The following is a 22,618-nucleotide window of genomic DNA, read 5'->3' as shown; positions in this document are numbered from 1 at the left end:
TAGTGGCTGCACCAATTCAGATTCCCACCAACAGTGCACAAGGGTACCCTTATGCAACTCTTATTTTGTGTGTTTGAGAATGTCAGTTCTCAGAGGTGTGAGGTGACAGCTCATTGTGGTTTTGATTTGCATTTCCCTGGTGATTGGTAATGCTGAGTACCTTTTTATGCACCTGTTGACCATTTGTATGTCTTCTTTGGAAAATGTCTCTTTAGGTTCCCTGAATTTTATTTTTAGATTTTAATCTATTTTTTAATCAGATTGTGTTTTTGCCATTGAGTTGCATCAGTTCTTTATATATTTTGGATCTTAACCCTTTATCACATATATGATTTGCAAATATTGTCTCCCATTCAGCAGGTTGCCTTTTCATTTTGTTGGTGGTTTTCTATTATTGTGGAAGCTTTTTATTTTATTTTAAAAGTTTATTTTATTTATTTTTGAGAGAGCAAGCAAGCAGAGAGGAGGGGCAGAGAGAGGGGACAGAGGATCCAGAGCAGACCTACACTGTCAGCACAGAGCCTGACGTGGGGCTCGAACTCACAAATTGCAAGACCGTGACCTGAGCCGAAGTCAGATGCTTAACTGACTTACCCAGGGGCCCCTTGTAGAAGCTTTTTAGTTTGATGTAGTGTCTAACTTTAATTTTGCTTTTGTTGCCTTTGATGTCAGCTTCAAAAAATCATTGCCAGGATCGCAAGTAGCTTACCATCTGGTTTCTTCTTCTTGTTACAGGTCTTACATTCAAGTCTTTAATCTACTTTAGTTTTCGTATATGTTATAAGATACTAGTCTAGTTTCATTATTTCGTATATGGCTGTCCAGTTTTCCCAGCACCATTTACCTAAAGGGACTGTCCTTTCCCCATTGTATATATTCTTGCCTCCTTTGTCATAAATTAATTTACATATATGTGTAGGTTTATTTCTGGGCTCTCTATAATCTTCCATTGATTTATATGTCTGTTTTTATGACTCCCATATTGTTTTGTTTACCATAGTTTTGTAGAATAGTGAAAAAGGGGAGTATGGTACCTCTAGCTTTCTTTCTTAAGATTTAAGATTTCTTAAGATTGCTTTGGCTATTTGAGTTTTTTTGTGTGATTTCATACAAATTTTTGGATTATTTGTTCTAGGTCTGTGAAACATGCTGTTGGTATTTTGACAGTGATTACACTGAATGTGTAGATTGTTTTGGGGAGTATGGACATTTTAAAAATTTTTGTGGATTCTTCCAATTCATGAGCATAGTATTTCCTTCCATTTGTGTCATCTTCAGTTTTTACCATCTATATCTTATACTTTTCAGACTACAGGTCTTTTACCATCTTGGTTAAATTCCTAGGTTTTATTCTTTGTGATGCAATTTTAAATGAGATTGTTTTCTCAATTTCTCTTTCTGATAGTTCATTATTAGTATAGAGAAATGCAACATATTTTTTTGTATATTAATTTCGTATCCTGTAACATCAATTATTATTTCTAACAGTTTTTTGGTAGAATCTTTAGGGTTTTTTTAAATATGTAATATGTCATCTACAAATAGTGACAGTTTTACTTCTTCATTTCTAATTTGGGTATTTTTTATTTCTTTTTCTTGCTCTGGCTGGGACTTCCAATATTATGTTGAATAAAAGTGGGAGAGTCAGCATCCTTCTCTTGTTCCTGACCAGCTTTTTACCATTGAATATGATTTTAGCTGTGAGCTTGTCATTAGCAGCCTTTATTAATGTTGAGGTGTGTTCCCTTTCTACCCACTTTGTTAAAAGTTTTTATTATAAATGAGTGTTGAATTTTGTGAAATGCTTTTTCTGCATCTGTTGAGATAATCGTATGGTTTCTGTCTTCCATCTATTAATGTAGTGTTATCACATTGATTGGTTTGTGGATGATGAACCATTCTCGTATCCCTAGAATAAATCCTTCTTTACCATGGTGTATAATCCTTTTAATGTATTGTTGAGATCAGTTTGTTAATATTTTGTTGAGGATTTTTACATTTATGTTCATCATGGTATTGGTTCTGTAATTTTCATCTCTTCTGGTGTCCTTGTCTCGTATTAGGGTAATACTAGCCTTGTAAAATGAGTTAAGAAGCATTCCTTCCTTTTCTTTTTTTGGGAAGGATTGGTATTAATTTTTCTTTGAATGTTTGGTATTATTCACCAGTGAAGATATCTGGTCCTGGACTTTGTTTGTTGGCAGGTTTTTAAATTACTGATTCAGTCCTTACTAGTAATTGGTTCATTCAGAATTTCTATTTTTTCATGATTAGGTCCTGGAAGATTGTATGTTTCTAGGAATTTAAATACATCCCATAGGTTGTCCAATTTGTTGGTGTATAATTATTCATAGAATTCTTTTATGATCTTTTACATTTCTGTGGTACCAGTTGTAATATCATCTCTTTTATTTCTGATTTTATTTGAGCCCTAATTTTTTTTTTAAGTCTAGCTAATGGTTATCCAATTTTATTTATCTTTTTAAAGAACCAATTCTTAATTTCATTGATCTCTTTTGTTGTGTTTTTAGTCTCTGTTTCATGTATTTCTGCTCTGATATTTAATGTTTTTTTCTGTCTACTATCTTAGTGCTTCATTTGTTCTTTTTGTCCTGGTTCCTTGATATATGAAGTTAGGTTGTTTTTTTGAGATTGTTTTCATTTATTGAGGTAGGCATTTGGTACTATGAAATTCCCTTTAGAAAACTGCTTTTGCTGTATCCCATATTTTGATATGTTGTATTTCCTTTTCATTTGTCTCAAAGTTTTTTTGATTTCTTCTTTTATTTGTTGACCCATTGATTGTTCAAGCATGCTGTTTCATCTCCACACATCTGTGAATTTTTCACTTTTGTTCTTGTAACTGATTTCTAGTTTCATACCATTATAGTTGGAGAAGGTGTTTGATATGATTTAAAATTTGTTCTGTGGCCTAACATATGTTCTGTGTGCACTTGAGAAGAATGCATATTCTATTGCTTTTGGGTGGAGTGTTCTGTATATATCTATTAAATCAGTTTGGCCTAATGTGTCATTTAAGGCCAGTGTTTCCTTATTGATTTCCTTTCCGGTGTAAGTGGCATATCGAAGTCCATTACTATTAATGTATTGTCAATTTCTCCCAATTAGGTCTGTTAATATTTGTTTTATATATTTAGATACTCTAATCTCTGTTGGGTATATAATATTTACAAATGTTATATCCTCTTTTTGGATTGACCCCTTTATCATTATATAATGCTGTCTTTGTCTCTGATTACGGTCTTGGTTTTGAAGTCTATTTTGTGTGATAGAAGTATAGCCAACTCAGCTTTCTTTGGGTTTCCATTTGCATGGAAATTCCTTTTTTCATTCCTTTGCTTTCTATCTGTATGTGTCTATCTGAAGTGAGTCTCTTATAGGCAGTGTTTAGATGGATCCTGGTTTTTTGTTTTTTTTTAATTTTTTTTTTCAACGTTTATTTTTTTTATTTTTGGGACAGAGAGAGACAGAGCATGAACGGGGGAGGGGCAGAGAGAGAGGGAGACACAGAATCGGAAACAGGCTCCAGGCTCTGAGCCATCAGCCCAGAGCCTGACGCGGGGCTCGAACTCACGGACCGCGAGATCGTGACCTGGCTGAAGTCGGACGCTCAACCGACTGCGCCACCCAGGCGCCCCCGATGGATACTGTTTTTTAATCCATTCAGCCACTCTATGTCTTTTGACTGGAGAATTTAGTCTATTTACATTAAAATGATTATTGATAGGTATGTACTTTTTGCCATCTTGTTAATTGTTTCCTGATTGTTTTGTAGTTCCTTTCTTCTTGCTCTCTTCCGTTATGATGTGATGACTTTCCTTAGTATTATATGTAGATTCCTTTTTTGTTATCTTTAGTGTTTACACTATAGGTTTTTGCTTTATGGTTACCATGAATGAGGCTTACATACAAAAATCTATATTTGTAATGGTCTATTTTAAATTGATAACAACTTAAGTTTGAATGCATTCTACAACTCTACATTTTTGATGTTACATTTAACAAGAACTTTTTTCTTGTGTAAACCTTAAGTAATTATTGAAGTTGCAGTTGTTTTTATCACTTTTGTCATTAACCTTCATACTAGCTTTATAAGTGATTAATCTACTACCTTTGTTATATATTTACCTTTACCGATGAAATTTATACTTTCATATATTTTCTTGCTACTAATTAGTGCCATTTCTTACCAGCTTAATGAAGTCTCTCTAACATTTCTTGTAAGGCTAGTTTAGTGATCATGAACTCCTTTGGCTCTTTCTTGCTTGGAAAACTCTTTTTTTAATAGAGATTAAATTTTAGTCTCTACTATCTAATGTTTAGGCATTACAAAGTTATTAGGTAGTGATATTTGAATAGGGAAGCCTACTTGTTCTTAGACTGTTGTTCAACCATTTACTCCTTCAGGTTCCTTTTTATGAAAGGTGCAAAAACAAGTTTAAGTTTATGCCTCATATGCACATCACCTTTTTTTTTATATTAAAGACAACATGTTTATTGTTTTTCTGTTTATTTAAACCATTTTCTCAGTTTACTCCTAAAAGATGTAATTCATTTCCTTCATTTCATTTCTCCATTCATTTCTATTTTTTGTTTATTTTTTAGGTTTTTAATCTTAGTATAACATATTTATAAAAAGAGAATGCATATTATTAGTGTTCCACTTGATGAATTTTCACATAATGACATCCTCTATATTTGTTTGTTTGTTTTAAGTTTATTATTTTGAGAGCGAGGGAGAGAGAAAGGATCCCAGGCAGGCTGTATGCTGACAGTGCAGAACCTGCCTGACATAGGGCTCAAACCCACAAGCTGTGAGAGCGTGGCCTGAGTTGAAACCAAGAGCCAAATCGACTTGGCCACCCAGGTGACCCAATCCAAGAGTTTTAAAATTTCACAATATGATATGCCTTAATGTGAGTCTGTTGTCCTTTATCTTACTGGCTCTTTATCCTTTGTGTTATTTTTCATTATAGAAACTTAAGACCTACAGTTCTGGGAAATAATTGATTTTCCTTGTCTTCATAGTCTGTTTTTTGCTGTCCAGAATAAGACGTATTCTTATTTGAAGCCTTTTTAAATAAGTCTTCTAAATAGCTCATCTTTTCTCTCTTATTTTCAATTTTGTCCTTTTGTTCTATATTTTGTTGGGTGATTTCTTTAGCTGTGTCTTTCAGTTCTTCTATTGACTTACTCATTTCTACTATCATATTTTTAACTTCTAAGAACCCTTTTCATTTCTGTTCCTTTGTTTTAGTATCATGTTCTTCACAGCCTCTCTTATCTTTTTAAGAGTTACTGACAGAGTTTTAGAGTTTCCTTCTCCCTATTTAACCTGTGTCCCCAAAGTTTGTTTGTTTTAGTTTGTCTTCCATAATAGATGCTTTCTTTGAATGTCTTTTGATCCCTGACTACCTGCTCATATATCTGGGGGTGGAACTCTAAAAGCTGCTTAGAAACTTTGTGCATGTGGGTGAGACTTGTTAACAATAATATTACCTATATGGATGGGTCGCTTCCTTGGAAGAAGTTCGATGCCAGTATTTTGCAAAGTCTTAAGAGTAGACAGTGTCCTACTTTGCACTCAAAATTTCAAAAGTCTTATGGGGAAAGTGGGCTGAGTGTCTGTAAATTTAATTTCTTTTATCTGTTTGTTATCTAGTATACTATATTAATTTGCTAGGGTATTTGCATAGCAAAGTACCACAAACTGGGTGGCCTAACAAATTTTTCTCAGTCTAGAGGCCAGAAGTCCAAGATCAAGGTGTTAGCAGAGTTGGTTTCTTCTGAGACTTCTTTCCTTCACTCGTAGATGGCCATCCTCACATGGTCTTCCCTTCATGTGTCTGTGCCCCTCATTGCCTCTTTTTACAAGGACATCAGTCATACTGTATCAGGGATCACACACTAATGACCTCATTTTCACTTATTTAACCTTCTAAAATAACTTATCCCCAAATACAGACACATTATGAGTTACAACTTCAACATAGGAAAATTGAGGGGGACACAGTTCAGGCTTGTAACGTATACCCAATCCAGAGACCCGTTGTTTTACCCACTCTAGAGAGTAAACTTCTAATATTTTGCCAGAATAGGAGAGGGCCAATATGTGTCTATTATAAGTAGGGCAGGATTTCATAAAGGGTGAGAGATGGGAGATTTCTTATAAGAACATCTGGAAGGTGGTTTCAGCTCCATCTTCACTCTAATTCCAGAGATAATTGGTCCTGCCAATTCCTGAGCCTTTGGGGATTTTTTTTTTTTGTTATAAATGAGTTGAGTCTGGCTTTCTTTACTTCTAGTTTAGGATTCAGCTTTATTGAGTCTGTTGAATCAATACTAGTTACTAATTACTAGTTATCTCTTTACCTTGTCAGCTCCTAAAGTTTTGTTGCATTTTTTAATTTCCATTCTTTCGGTCCTTGTAGTCATATGCCTTACAAAACAATCGAACAACTTCCTCTCCCCACAAAAAAAAAAGAAAAAAAAAAGAAAAAAAAAACTTCACTATTTTTTTAGGGGAGTTAGGAGGAATTAACTGCATGTATTCACTGTAGCATCTTTAAATATTTAAAATTATTATAGGGGTGCCTGGGTGGCTCAGTTGGTTAAGCATCTGACTGTGGCTCAGGTCGTGATCTCGCAGTTTGTGAGTTCACGCCCCGCATTGGGCCCTGTGCTGACAGCCTGGAGCCTGCTTTGGATTCTGTGTCTCCCTCTCTCTCTGCCCCTCCCCCATGCTGTCTCTCAAAAGTAAATAAATATTTGAATTTTTTTTAATATTATAAATATTTAAAACTATAAAGATATATTTGTGGATAATATTTAATTTCAGTAAAGTATCAGTGTTTTATTTTGAGTATATGTTGTGACTAGAAGGCTGTTTTAGGCACAATGTGAATTATTTTCCCAAGTGGAAGAACATACACTGGCATGAGATTGAAGAGTACTTTTTTATAAAGAGACAGACTAGCAACAGCCAGTTCTCTAGTGCAACCTGAACATATTCTGAGGTAACCCCAAGTGAACAGATGCTGATGAATTTGTGAATGACTCCCTGAAAGAAGCAAATTTCAAGCAATGTTGTGAAAGTAACTCTCAAAAAAGTAATAAGAAACTATGAAGGGTTTTCCAGGAAGAGCTTCAGATTGTTCCTAGGTACTTATTGTGCTAGGTATTTTGCAGGTTGTAGAGAAAGAAAAATGTAGGCCATGAGTGAGGAAAAGTCAAATAGAATTCTTTTATTGTGGTATTAGGAAGGGAGAAAGAACATAGAGAAATAATAGTGTGATCTAGCAGATCAGAAGAAAATAGATAAAAGATAGTGATGATGAAAAGAGATACTATTAAAGTGAAATCTCTTCCCCTGAAATGATCTATCTAGTGATTGAAAAATCATGGCAAACCAGATAAAAGCCAAGCCCAAGAAATAAGTGACGCTAGGAACTAAGAGTGACCTCTGTTTGGAAATTGTTAGAATGAGTATCTCTCAGGTTTTCTCTATAATTTCCTGAGGCTTCTAGAAACTCTTTTGTCTCTGTCATACATTTCTGCTTGAGTCATGAACCACCATGGTTAGCTTTAGCTTTCTTGTCTAAAATTGGAGCAGTGCATGTATTTTTCATTGAATTAAGTTTTTCACCTTGGAAAATGACTAAGAGTTTAGGGGATACTTTTATTTATTTGACTGAATTAGCAAAGATAATTTCTTCTTACTTTCCCCTCCTTAAATGGTGACAGAAATTGTAGATTATTTTATTCACTAGCAAAGTTGAATACTTATATCATCAAATTATTGTGATTAACTTGCTGTCAGTAACATAAAATGTTTATAGTCCATCACGTGGTTCCTAGGTTTTCAGTTTGTTGAAATTATTGACTTTATGATACTAATATGCTGGCTTCCTCTTACTGAAATGTCTTAACTAAAAGAATTGTTGTTTGAAATGATATGTAAGTTGAAGACTTAATGCAGTACCTTCTCATGTCAAATCTAGAATTTACTTATACAAAAGATTAAAATAGAGCAAAGAACATAATTAGGGAAGAGAAAACTACTTCATTTTTGCCTTTAATCCAAATGTAATAGGTGATATTTTAAACTGTTTATCAGTGGGACTAGACTACCACTTATAAGTTGGATGCCTCCCACTTTTCCCCCCAAGATGACAATTATGAGCAAATAGTTGTGTGTGTGTGTGTGTGTGTGTGTGTGTGTGTGTGTGTGTGATGGTGAGGAACTTGTTTGTCTGTCAAGGTTCAGAAACTGATAGGTAATTGTGTTTCTATACCCAACCTAAACTTTTATTTTAATGCAGTTACCTTTACTGTGGGGACTTTGATCACTAAAGTTAGTGTTAAAGATTTGCCAACAAACAACTCAGTACATGAATATTGGGATACAAAATTGTAAAAAAGAATTTTTAAATTTTTGTCATAATTGTGATGTCAGTAGCCACTTATAAACCTTTATGTTAAATATATTTATTGAATCTGTAACTGTCTTTTTAATGTAAGTTGAACTATGTGAAATTGCTGATACTCTATTTCTAACCTAGGAAACTTGACAGTTTTACGTGGTTTGACCTATACTTTCATAACAGCTTCTTTTTAAAAATTTTTAAATTTTATTATTAGTTTTTATTTTTTGAAAGAGAGCATGCATGTGGGTTGTAGAGGGGCAGAGGGTGAGGGAGGAAGAAATTCTTAAGCAGGCTCCATGCCTGGTGTGGAGCCCGATGACACGGCTCAAACCCACAAACCATGAGATCGTGACCTGAGCTGAAAATCAAGAGTTGGATGCTAAGCCACCCAGGTGCACCTCATAATAGCTTCTTAACTACAAAAACCACACACACACACACACACACACACACACACACACTGAGGTACTGTCTGTACTCATAAATGTGCTTGTTGACATACTGTAAGCAATCATTTAATTGAGACTTCCTGTAGGCCCATGATTCTGCAGGCAAGCTGCTTGCTCTCTCAATGGAACAGACCTTCTTGAAGGTGTAGGAAGAACCACCTCCTCATTGCTCCCCAAATTTTGCCTGTACATCCATGTTTCTTTGCTGTCTAAAATAAGCATTCAAAAGTACTAGAAATGAAGAAATACTGAAAATAGCAAAGAAAAACTTCTTGTGCTTTGTTCTCTTAAATTATCTCCTCTACCCAGCAGACATGAAGTTGTCCTACACTCAGTAACCATAGAATGCTTTCGCATCTTGCTGTCTTATTTTCATCTCTATCAAAATGGCCCAAATGTGAAATCTGAAGAAACACAGAATAGATGGGGCAGACTGTAACTGTGTAAGAAATTATTTATTGTGTTAAGAGATAAATGGAAGAAGTTTAAAACCTTAGAATTCAGGTGATTCAGGTACTTGAGTATACAGTTTGGCTGCATTATTAGTTGTGGAACGAGAGAAGAAAGGTGATGGGTATAGAAGTGTTCCAGTTTAGTGACAGTCTTGCTAAATGGTGTGTGGTCTGAGACTCCATTGAATCTAGTCTTGGAGAAAAGAGCCACCTTTCTACTACTGTTCACTGTTACTGTTTAACTCCACAAAATCCTCACTTTGAAATATTTAATTCTCATCAGTCTAAGGTAGTAAAACATCTTAGTATAACTTCAGGAATTTTTTTTTTTAACAGCCAGGACAGAGGAATCTGTGTTTTATTGTCAGTTTGATATTACTAAATTACCAATTATGTATGAAAATTCTCAGTTTTTGAGCATTCTGCTTCATTGTGTTTTACCCCAGTATATGAAGAGACAGATGTATGCCCACAGATAACTGTCATCCTTAGCGTTGGAAGACAGGTTGTGAATGTATTCTTATTCATATATACAAGAATGGTTTGGGCGAGGATATTAAAACTGTACTACTAGAGATTACGTCCAAGTTTTATCAAAATTAGTGAAAAGCCTAAATAATTTTTTAAAAACAACAAAATAAATGCAGTTATGTAACTCTTTTAAAAGTAATATAACTCAGGGCGCCTGGGTGGTTCAGTTGGTTAAGTGTACAACTCTTGATTTTGGCTCAGGTCATGATCTCATGAGTCCGTGACATCAAGCCCTGTGCCTTCCTGGCATTCTCTCTCTCTCTTTCTCTTTCCCTTTCCCTTTCTCTTCCTCTTCCTCTTCCTCTTTCTCTTTCTCTTTCTCTTTCTCTTTCTCTTTCTCTTTCTCTTTCTCTTTCTATTTTATAAATAGATAAGCTTAAAAAAGAAAAGTAGTATAACTCAAATTTGTTATTTCTTCAGTATAGGAAGATATTCTAATGACTTCATAAGTTTGAATTATTTTATCAGTAGTCAAAATGTTATACATTTGTACAGTGCTTGAAAATAGTTTATACTGAAGTTTTCTAAACATCATCCGTGCAGTCAGATTCACTGCTTATCAAGGTTCACTGCTCATCAAGGTTACTGTCTTGGCACAAACAGATGGCTAGCAAGGCCCCTACAGTATGAACTGTGACAGATTCTAAGTGAAATGTCTGTTGGATTGAATGGCTGTAAGTTGTGGTTTTTTTCCTGTATGGACATATTTAGTATGTACATATATTTTTAAGTATTATAGATGTTAGTATGTTTTGGGTTGTTTTTTTCCCCCAAGACTGCATTTTTAAGTATGTAGTCCCACTAACTGATTGCCCTATGTTGTTCAGGAAGATCTGGGAGGAATCGATGAGTAAAGATAGATAGCAAATTAGGAGGTAAGTAAATGACATTTAGGTGATTGAAAGTAGTAATGAGTGCTAAGAAGAAGTATCATCGATCAAAACAGAAGAGAATGGGGATACTCAAAAAGAGATATATGTGGGATGAATCTTGACTTGCTGAACTGATTCCTTAATTTGTATATTATATAGTAGGAACTTGTAAAGGATAGAAGGATAATCTATAAATTTGTGCTTGTACTGACATAGTTAGAATGGGGAGGAAGGCACTAAAGAGCCATAAGCTAGTGTTGAACAGTGGTTCTCACACTTTTTGAACAAAGCTTATGAACTGGGGTAAGAAAACCTCATTAATAACTTCTTGCCTCTTTCCACATCTTCTCCAGCTGCTCTGTGACCTTGCACAAGCTATTTACCTTCTACAAGCCTCTGTTTCCAGTAGGGAAATGAGAGAAATAAGAGTGGATAGGTGCTTTAAAAGTATGCTAAGTTGGAGTAGGAGTCGAAGACCAGATTGATGGCGGTGTGAACTCGTAAACCAGGGTTCTCTCTCTGCTCCTTCTCCCACTGAAGACTTCATCTGGATTTTAGCCTTGTGAAATTCTTTTCTTTAGAAGAACAGAAGAAACGTGTTTTTCATGTTTCTTTTCAACCAGAAGGAAAGAGTATGCCCAAATTATCATATTGGCCTTAGTATTTCAGTATTACCCTGAGTGATATCATATGTATGTTATTAAAAGAAGTGAGGTGTTTGGGATGGAAACTTTTCTGTCGCATGCTTTTGTTTCACCATCTTATATTTACTTCAGTTTCTCCTTTTCTTGTCTAATTATTTATGCTCACGAAGCCAAAAACCTGACACTTAAATGATGGCATTGTGCAGGCTGAACTAGTCAGCACATCTGCTTCATAGTCTTTTTTCCTCCTATGTTTTAGGGCCATCTGTCTATGCTGTCTCTCTCTTCAGTATAATTAAAAGATAAAAGCTTCCTTAAATGTTTCTGAAATTTTTAGAATCTGGATATTCTTTGAAATTATAGCAGACTTATAGGCAAGATGTTGAAATTATTTCGTTGGTATTAAATAGCAAGAATACTCTATGAACTCTAACAAGAAGTGTCAGTAAATTACTGTAACCCAGTGTTTTGTTGTGTTTTAAATATAATCGAAGAGATGCATACTTCCTGTAGCACATCCTTTCTGGCAGACACTAGAGTTGGCATTGTCATCAGAGGATGAACCTTTTCATCCATCAGTAAAGTTTTCAGAAGGGCATGATTACATTTCATTATAAGAAAGCACTAAGGCCCTTAGGCCTAGGCAAGACAGGCACTTGCCCTGGACTCCAGACTTGGAAAACTCCCCAGTGGCTCTCTTCCAGTCACACCCCTCCCATAGGATGAGAAGTGTGCAGGGCCAAGAAATGTCCACCTACTGTTCACCCTCTTTCCTTCAACACTGCACTCTGAGCCAGAATTCATGCTCACATGTCCTCAGATCCGATTGCATTCAAGGAGTGGCCAAGGCTGTTTATGAGGAAAGCAAGTAGATGAGCTTAAACATAGGGGATGTGTATCCACACCCACATAAAGCTCCACTCAGTGTCAGACAGGGTGGGGGGGTGAGAGGAGAAGGGGGGCAGGCCATAGCCAGTCGGTGGGGGTGCAGCTCCCATCCTCTGCCATCTTCCTGCATGGAACTCCGAGAAATTCAAGAATCCTGAATTTAAACCTCACCTGCTAGGACATTATTTAACAGTTATTCATCTAATTTATAACTTTTAAATGTTTAGACGTATAGTACACGGATCTCTGATTGTATTCTCACTCTGAGTCCCAGAAAGGAAGGGACAAGGAGATCACTTGAACCTGCATTTCTCCTTGTGGCTAAGCCTATGTCCATTGATCCTTTGTCAGTTGAATACTGGATTAGGTGCTCTAGGATAACTTTACAGTGATTCCTTTAGCTGTAGTCTGGTCCAAGCTATGCCCTGGCACTAGAATGAGGTGACTCAAAGAGTGCCCCTTGGTTTTGGTGTGCAGTGCTATACTCGAAACTTAGGTACGTGCTGAGCTACCATGGAAGAAAGTGGAAAGATTTAGTGACTGGGGTCTTTAGGGCCCACAGGGACAAGGGAACATGAGAAATTGGATGATACTGTGGCCAAAATGATTTCTTAGGATTATAAGTGAGTTTCAGTTTTCTACTCACTATTGATTATTAGGTGTTGGGCCTTCACCCCCTAAAGTCTTGAGTAAATCTGTACCTACTTAAATATTTTTAGGTGTAAAAAAAAAAAAAGGTGAGAGAATAATTAGGATAAGAAATTATCAGTTAATTCCTTTCCATCTCTGTAAATGCTGTTTTATAAGAGAGGAAATAACAAAACAAACCAGCATCATCAGTCTGTCTGGTGTACTATTTATGTCCAAAAAAGAATTTTGTAAGTGAAAATGTTAATGCTTCCAGAATTCCAATAACAAGTTCTTCTAACTTAAATGATATTAGTTTGTTCTATGTACAAATAATATTTCCTGAGCTTGGGATATTAATTTCAAATATTTTCAAAATTTATAGAAATACTTTTTTCTTTTTATTTGTTTATACATTAGTACCACAAACTGGGAATTTTCATTTTTCTCTTAATTTTTTGAATAATGAAAACTTACACCCTTATATATAAAAGTTTTGCTGTAATCATTTCTTAACAGTTAAAATTATATAATTTATATACATATATATATAAACATAGAGAAATAGAATGTATATTTTTCCTGTGTTTATCAAAGAAATATTTCCAAATTATTTAATAGTACTGATATTGTTAAACCTTAAATACTTTGAATTTCAAGACCATTTGGTAAGAAAAGACTTTAGAATGTAGATTTGTTGATTATCAAATATTTTTCACATCTGTAATTTAATTATATAGCTGTGAATATAAGGCTTAAAAAATGAAATTATTAAAATGAATTTAAGAAGAAATAAATTAGGCTTTAATTTCTTAGAATGTAATGCTTTTAATATGTTATAATTACAGATATGAGGAAATAAGACTTAGTGAAGTCATTTTTCAAACTACAGAGGTATTTACAGTTTTAAAAATAGATATCTCAGAAAATAAAATGAAAAAATTTCCAACTTTCAGATATTCAAACTACTGATGAATATTTATTTATTTATTTATTTATTTATTGTTAATGTTTATTTTTGAGAGAGAGAGACAGAGTGTGAGTGGGGGAGGGGCAGAGAGAGAGGGAGACACAGAATCCGAAACAGGCTCCAGGCTCTGAGCTAGCTGTCAGCAGAGTCCATCATGGGGCTCAAACTTAACGAACCGTGAGATCATGACCAGAGCCGAAGTCAGACACTCAACCGACTGAGCCACCCAGGGGCCCCCTGATGAATTTTTAAAGCATGTAGGCATTTTAGTGAAATTTGAGCTTGCCTAAGTATAGAAGCTGAATCTGTGCTTTCACTTAGTCTAGTGTTACTTTATTTAATTTATTTATCAATGAGAGAAAATGAATCACTTTCTAGGTTTATACTACAGAAAGTGCCGGTTAATTTCCAAGGAAGGCGTTACTCATGATACGAAGCTTTTCTGCCTGATGCTGCCACCAAGCACTCATCTTCAGGTGCCAGTTGGGCAACATGTTTACCTCAAGTTAACTATTACAGGTAAGGTAAATAAAGGTTTTGGGGAAACCGTTTCTTTCCTTATTAGCAGTTGCAAATCAGTACTAATCCTTTTAGGAAGTAACCATTTAGGTTATTAATAAATGCTTCTGGCAACTAATAGCCAGGTTCTAGGTTCGTAGATGCAGCGTTCCTGCGTGTTGGAGCCGCAGCCCTGCCTTATCACTGTAGGGAGCGAAGAAACTGCCGGTCAGAGAGAGAGTTCCACCAGCACGGTTACTTATTACTGAGAACACTAAGGGAAAGAGGGGAGGGAGTGCCTAAGTGGTCCTTCAGGGAGACAGCCACTAGAAACACATCCCAGTATCTCTTAGTAACCACGTATGGTTGTGTCATTTCGGAAGTTGAATGTATAAAACTGAAAATGAGTGATGATTAGAAATGATTTCCTTACATGTGCTGCCAGTATAAGAAGTTCTATAAAGATAGTCCTTACTTGAATTCTTTCTCCCTCATTTTCATCCTAAAGTTACTTCATTTACTCATTTCAAATACCCTTCTTATCCTTCTAACATTTTCTTGGCCTTCTGAAGCTGCAGAAGGTCACATTCTCATGTCAGTTAGTCTTCCCTGCAGTCAGTCTAGCAGACTGCCAGCCGGGGGTTGGTAGGTACAGTAGGTTCCCACAGCACTATTAAGTTTCCCTCCTCACCATCACCAGTGCCAGGCTGTCAGTCAGTAGCTGCTGTCTTCCCAGTGTGGTCATTGTCGATGTATTATAATTTTACGGGTGGATCAATTTTTAGATGTCAAGGAGCCATGTATAAAATTCTGGTCTTAAAAATGTGTGGGGACTCCTCTTTCTTTGGAATTTGGCTAGCTAAAATATAACACAAATTCTTATTAGATTCGTGTTTTTTAATAGTATATTGTTGGAAGTAGTTGGATTAACATTTTTTCTTTCAGTTGCCAAAGATATATATATTAAAAAATTAAAACAGCTCAAAATGTATAAAGTAAAAAGTGAAATTCTTCCCTTTCTTAACCCAATAATCCCAATAGCCATCTGTAACCATTGTTAAAAATTTGGTGCATAATTAAAATTGTTACGTAAGTACCTTCTTACACCTCTGTGTAAACTTTTGATGTCTTTTTTTTTTTTTGTGGCCCATTACAAAGTTTATATGCTGATGGAATAGATGGATGTCTACATTTATTACCATGCGTCCCTATCATACTGCACATAATAAATGTACATTGTTTATATGATGGGTAAAATATTGATTTGTTAAGTTTATTTCAGCATGCATAAGCTTCAGGTGTGTGTGTGTGTGTGTGTATACATCTAATGTGTATATGATTCTAACTACATGTTCTCTGTATATAGTATGTGTGTGCATCTCTAGGGAGAATATATAGTTAGAATCATATACATATTAGATGTACAGTTTTCAATATGTAGTGATAGCATCATAATACTTGTATGTTTCATCTTTATTCAGGGCTTTTGAGATTTTTAAAATTGAATTTCTGTGTCATGACTTTTTCCAGGTACTGAAATTGTGAAGCCATATACACCTGTATCTGATTCCTTACTCTCAGAGTTCAAGGAACCAGTTCTTCTCAACAATAAATACATCTACTTTTTGATCAAAATCTATCCTGCTGGACTCTTCACACCAGAGCTTGATCAGCTTCAGATTGGTTCGTATTCTTTTTTTAAACCTCATTTCTGTTCTAGATAAGAGCCCGTGTTATACTTATCCTCTGGTTATATCCATGTGGGAGTCTATCAAATATCTCAGACTCAACTTGTCTGAGACCAAAGTCATGTTCTTTTTGTCCCACCTAATCTACCCTTACTCCCATATTCCTCATCTTTATTATTTATAGCATCACAGTTCATTTTTGACACCATCGGGAGGCTTGAGTTATCTTTGAATCTTCCCATTTTCTCCCTCCCGATCCAGTCAGCCACTAAGGTCCAGTGAATCTACCTCCCAGTGGCTTTTTAATCTTTTCTTTTCCTTCCCTTCTGCCACCTTCTCGGATCAAGCCTTCATCATCCCTCATGACCTCTAACTGCTCTCTCTCAGTCGCCTCTAATGGAGTCCTTCTGTTTCTGTTTATCTGCATTTCCAAGCTGCCCCGAAGAGAAATTTAATCATGTTTCTCTGCAGCTTTGAGACATCTGACGGGTGTCCATTACTTAACGGTTAAGTCCTCTGCATGGCCTATAAAGACTTTCATGATCTCTCCAGCTGCATCTCTCATGTAACTACTTGTATAAATACAAAGTACTTATGCTACTCAGAGTTCCACAAGCTTGTCACCCTCATTCATAGGTACATGCAGTTGCCTCACATAGGACACCCATCAGCCCTTCCTCTACCTGTCAGGTACCTTTTTTTTTTTTTAAAGACCCAAACAAAATACCACTTCTTTTAGAAGCCGCCCTTCTCATGAACCCCTCAGTAACTAACACTTTGTTCATAGTTCTCAGATAAGAATAAATAACGTTCCTTCTTTACAAAACTTTGAGTTTGAGGGTAAAGATTGTCTTCCTTATCTTTATAGTTCCTATACCTCAGCATGGCAATTGGCACATAATATGCTCTCAATAAGTGTACTTTGAAAGAATTAATAAAAAGACTATGATGAAATCTATTGTGATTTCAAGACCCCTGTTCCTGTTTCTATTCCTTTTTCTGTACCTTCAACTTTTCACTGCCTTTTGTTTGACAGTAAAAGTGTCCTTCCTGTTTTTAACATAGCATTAGCAGTAACATCGAGGTGCCAGTGAGATAGGTCATTAAAATTTGGAAATAAAGAAAATTTGTTGCTTTCTGGAAGTTAAGCCAGTCTCTACATAATGGATATGATTAGTCCTCTTGGGTTACAAAGATCAAAATATTGAATATGAATCAGAACCTAAAGAATCTTGGAATCCCTGCAAATCTAGTGAAGGTGACTATCATCTTGTGGTAGCCTGACATGTGATTATAGATAGCATGTGGAAACTGAACCAGTGTTATTATAACCTTTTAATAGAGATCATGTGAACAGAGCAGGGTGGAGATTTAGCCTAGAGCATGAAAGGGAAAGCCCAAAGAATAAGATGACTGTTTTTTCAGTTTCATCCAGGGGAGCTAGACATGGCCCCAATACCTGTGTCCCTTGGAAGGACACACTGGCATGATAGTGATAACTCATGAAAGCCTCGTCATGGCTTAAATGAGCTACGCTATAAAATTATCCACATCTTTGTTTCAACTCCATGTTCACCAAGCAACTCTTATATGATTATTTTGGCCTTCCAAGTGTTCTGATACTGAGAATGAGATGCCCTGGAAGGGGTGTGTGATGTTCAGGTCACTAGGTACAGATAGCCTTTTGTAAATGAATTGCTGTTCTGGCCGGTATACTTTTAACATCTTGTGAACTTGATTAAAATCCGGTATCTTGCCTGAGTCTAGTTTTATGACGTTGAAGGACTGGACTGTTGACAGAAGTTATCAAGTTAATGTCATTCTGTGAGGCATCTTTAGTAAACAACCAGCTGACTTTTTCCTGAAGATGTTCTGATCTTATGGTCCTTTTGAACTATAACAGGGAGCTTCTGTTACCTTCCAATACTTAATTCATCAGTTACTGCAAGATCCTTACTATCCCGCTGTGGACAAGAAGGAAAAATTATGAACATCCAAGCATTTAAAGAAATAAAGCAAATTATTTGAAATTGTTTTTAAAACATGTTTAACTTTTCTATTTTTAAAATTACATTGAAAATTTCTGAAATGTCTTAAAGGCAGTTCTCTTATATGAGTGGTACATAGTGGTTATATAAAAATGCACTACAGAAAATGTTTTGCTCAAATATTTTTATTCTAGATTGAGAAGTAGCATGCTCTAAGTACAGTTTCTGATCTTGCTTTGTTTTTATAGGTGTTCAATTCAGAACAGCTGTTGTTTTAATAGGTTTTTCAAAGATTTCATGAAGGTGAAGTTAGCACATTTACTAACGTAAGATTTTAGAATACTTTTCTATTTCCATTTTCTCTCCTACTAGTTTTATTGCTATGGCTAAGAATCCATATGTAAGCAGTGAGTATATATTCTCCACCTTGTACTGTGTAAGACAGGTATACATAGACACTGCTTTTGAGGTGCTTATAATTTAGTTTAGCAATCAGTCCTTTACTGAGAATTTGTACTTAAGTGCTTGTCAGTGGTTTGTAAATTAGAGATTCCAGATGGTTTGGGAAAATAATGTTGGGAAATGAGTGTCATAAAACCTCATTATTAATTTGGTTATAAGGATATAATCCAGACATACTTGGGGGCTTAATGAGTATTCCCCAAACTCCTTACATACCTTAAAGACTAAGATGTAGTCTGAAAGTTATGAATTCATCCTGTTACTCCTCAGTGTTCTAAATTTAGCTAGGCTAACGTCAGTTTCCCTGATTTTTTTTTCTTCTGATTTAGTTTATATTTCATTGTTTAGGAGATTTTGTTTCCGTAAGCAATCCTGAGGGCAGTTTTAAAATATCCCAGTTCCAAGAATTAGAAGATCTCTTTTTATTGGCAGCTGGAACAGGCTTCACACCAATGGTTAAAATACTGAATTATGCTTTGACTAACATACCCAGTCTCAGGTATGTAACTTTATCTTTAATTACTATCCTTTATGAGGCTATTAGATTAGTGTAAGGTATTCTAAATTAATTACTCAGTGGACCTTAATAGACGTATTCTCATTTCCTCATTTATCATTTCCTTACCCTACGTCTTCTAGTCCTAGCTGTTTTACTAACTTGATTCTTTTATTTTTGATACTTTGGGTTACCTAATTGGCACTAAAAAACATTCATGCCAGTTTACGTTTAGACTTTTCCATTCATGCATATTTTAAATGTAACTGAAATAGTTCTTTTTGAGTTGTTGTTGTTTTTTCTTTTAAGGAAAGTGAAGCTGATGTTCTTCAATAAAACAGAGGATGATATAATTTGGAGAAGCCAGTTGGAGAAATTAGCATTTAAAGATAAAAGGTATTAAACCGGTGTTAGCTCTGCACTTAAATATTCAAAAATGTATAGTCAGTCTAGGCCTTATCTCCTTTGATTGGAGTGTTTAATTAGCCAGGAAGCCCCATCAAAGAAAAAATAAATTAATCAATAATTCCCTCAATGCAAGTAATGTTAATATCCCTCCCCCAAAGAAATACTGTTCGGTAAGATTAATACGACATCATATATGTATTGATAAAATATATACTGGGCGTTATGTTTTAATGTGTTACTTATTCTGAGTTGAGTTTCACTGAAAATGATCTAGTATAGCCAATTTGATGATTCAAGATTTTCTTGCTATAGTGGGTGCAAATCAAATAAATGTGATAAGATGGATCAAGCAAAAATAAATATATTTCCTTACTACAAGATTTCTTAGAGCCTTTGTGACTTTAGAGGGGGGCTTCCTTATGCATGTTCAGTTAAGATTTTCTTCATTTTTGTTTGTCTACATTAAGTCATTAATAGCTGTTAATACTGGTGGTCCTCAGTACGCACCTTGGGGAATGCTGGCATAGGCAATAGAAAAAAGTTCGAGCCAGGCTGAACTCTGGTAGAATGAGAAAGCATGGGAATCTGTTTCATTGAAGAAAGCCCTAACACAGTCAGCTGAAATTAGATAGTTGAAATGGGCATATGCCCTATCTCCCCTAAAGAGAGTTAAAAGCAGCAGGAAATTCTGAAGGTATTGTTTGGAAGAGTGAATTGGAGGAGCTGTCATACTTTGTAAAGCATATCTGTAGTCATCCAAAGCTATGTTTAAGAAATTCAGGACTTCATAAGGACTTCACACAAAATATCTGAAGTAAATATGTTTAAGATTGTACAGGACAGATAAAATTTTGAAAGTTCGAGTTAAAGATGTCAACAACTCAGCTGTTCTGGGACTCTGTTTCTTGTGACTACTTTCCGAACGTCCTCGGTGTGGGAATGAATGGCCACCTTTTGTTTTTCCTCCCTCCTGTCTTCCATCCTCTTCCCCTCTCTCTCTTCATAAATAACGTTCACAAATTAAAGATGACCTGACTCACTTATCCTTGAAGTATTGAGTCTTCTTACATACTTAAACCATAAACCTAAAAGTATTTGTATTTAGGTAGCCGTACGACAGTTTAGAGCATGATTTAAAGAAATACAAATTCCTAGGTTTTCAAGCGTCTTTTTCACACTTTTGAAAGTGGAAAGTTAGAAGCGGCATGTACACAAAGCCTAAAGCCTAAATTCTGGTTTTCATTCTACCCTTCACCAGCTTGGACCTTACTCAAAAATTACTTAGCTCTGTGGGCCTGTCTCTTTATCTTCCAAATGAAATAATGACATCTTTCCTACTTACTTCGTAAGGCTAATGTGATGATTGGAGAAGATTGTGTAACTGCTTTGGAAACTGAAGGCCTACCTCAGATACTTGAATTGTGGCTTAGAAGAACTCTACGTACATGCATTTCATTTCTGCATTAACTGAGCTCCTGTTTTCCTGATCAAACATTTCAAAGAATTTAAACAGCATTGCTAAGCTTTTTAACTGTAGGGTTGTTTTAAAAAAAATGTTTCTGACAGCGTTTTGATAAAGTTATTTTTGAACATAGTTCCCTTGTACGAGAGGATCCATTTGCTATTATTTTCATGAACAGACATTGTACTTTTAGACTTTCAGTAGGAGCTAAACTTGATTTAAGAAGTACTTGGTAAAAAGAAATGTGTTGACAGCCTCTGAACATAAAGTGTGTTTTCTTTTGTTTCATTCTGTTTTGTTTTGGTCTACGTAATTTGGGTTGGTGGATTGCATAGGCTGGAATATTGAGGGTGAGGAAAGGCCCCTTTTTTTTCCTATCTGGATGCCTGGCTCTAACAGCATTCACCAGGTGAGTGGACTCTCCAGCTTGCTGAGAGAAGTGATGGCGCTCTGACTTCTGGCCTACCTTTATCCTCCCTCTTCTCCTTCTGTTTCTCTTCTTGCCCTCCCCTCATGCTCCTGGGTGCTCGCTCTCTCTACTCGCTAACCTCCTCCTTCTTCTTGGAGACATAATTGTCCTTGCTTGAGGCACTCTGTTGGCACGGACTTCTAGTGTTGTATGATTGCCGCTCCCTGGAGACTCGTGTCATGCCCTCACTGGAAAACAAAAAGGCCATGCTTGTATGGAATGTTTACCAGGAATGTTACCATATTCTGAGGCTTTATGAGAAACCCAGCCTTAAAGGCTTATTGATGGGTTTTTACCACTATTGTTGAGTCCCATACAATAAAGGAAAGTAAAAACTCAGATTTAATATAAGGTTATTTTAATTAGTCACATCTGTATTTTAGTTAGTATTTAAGGGCATCTTTTATGTATTAAACCATCCTTTCCTACATCTTGACTTTCCTGTATCACTCCTAATTTTAGTAATAAAGTTTCTGATGACAAAATGTGACACCTGAACATATTAAAATAATTATTGGGTTGTAAATATCTTTTTAAAAATCCTTCTAAATTTTGTAGTTAAAGCAAGTGAAATACCTTACTCTGTAGGATTAGGTCTCAGCCTTCCACTCAGTCCTTGTGGAACAAGAAGGGACAGATAGGATGGATATTGAGGCTAAGATATGATCTAATACTCTGATTTTCAGCGAGCATGCTATGCTTGTCCTCCAAGTTTATCTAGATAATATTAACAGATGAAATTCTTAGAAAAATCATTGCATAATGGGAGCTTACTAACCTTGTGACCTTGGGCAAGTTATTTGATCTGACTGAGCCTCAGTTTTTCCGCTTGTAGAAATAAGGATATCAATTACCTACATCATAGAATTATTTGGCTACAGGGGTCAGTGAGACAGTTTGTGTACGTGCCTAGCCCATAATTAGCGTACATTGATTCATTCATTAAATAAATGTGAGCTCTGCTATGTGCCTCTCTACACAGGGGCACAACAGTGAACAAGATACTATGTTGGCTTATTTTCTCATACAATCCAGGGAATGTATCTCTTCATTTACCCACATTGCTAAACTTAATAGAATTGCAAAACACAGGTACACTATAAGTACTTTTATGGGATGTTTCTATTTCAGTCAAGTTTCCATGTCATTAAATATAAAATTTGAACAGAGAACAGCTTACTTGAATTTTATCCAAATATGTCCAGTAGTTAGGACTCCATTCACAACATTTCAAATCTAGCAAAATCTCACACATTTATTTTTCTTA

General features: G+C 35.6%; 1 protein-coding gene across 6 annotated transcripts in view; it reads left to right on the top strand.

The window, feature by feature from the left end:
* Window positions 1–22,618, top strand: part of LOC106970150 (cytochrome b5 reductase 4) — a 99,179-nt gene that overhangs the window by 64,037 nt on the left and 12,524 nt on the right. For 4 of the 6 annotated variants that reach the window (XM_027057334.2, XM_015066729.3, XM_027057332.2 and 1 more), the window contains exons 11-14: window positions 14,259–14,399; window positions 15,909–16,061; window positions 18,865–19,015; window positions 19,322–19,408. In XM_027057334.2, coding sequence (XP_026913135.1) covers window positions 14,259–14,399; window positions 15,909–16,061; window positions 18,865–19,015; window positions 19,322–19,408 — 532 coding nt within the window. The remainder of the gene's footprint in view (window positions 1–14,258; window positions 14,400–15,908; window positions 16,062–18,864; window positions 19,016–19,321; window positions 19,409–22,618) is intronic. The other 2 variants (XM_053222501.1, XM_053222502.1) reach the window with 1 other exon arrangement.

Source organism: Acinonyx jubatus, chromosome B2 (assembly GCF_027475565.1).
Source record: "Acinonyx jubatus isolate Ajub_Pintada_27869175 chromosome B2, VMU_Ajub_asm_v1.0, whole genome shotgun sequence".
In the NCBI taxonomy this organism is placed as follows: domain Eukaryota; kingdom Metazoa; phylum Chordata; class Mammalia; order Carnivora; family Felidae; genus Acinonyx; species Acinonyx jubatus.
The sequence above is the reverse complement of the archived record's forward strand: the minus strand, read 5'-3'. Positions and strand labels throughout refer to the sequence as shown.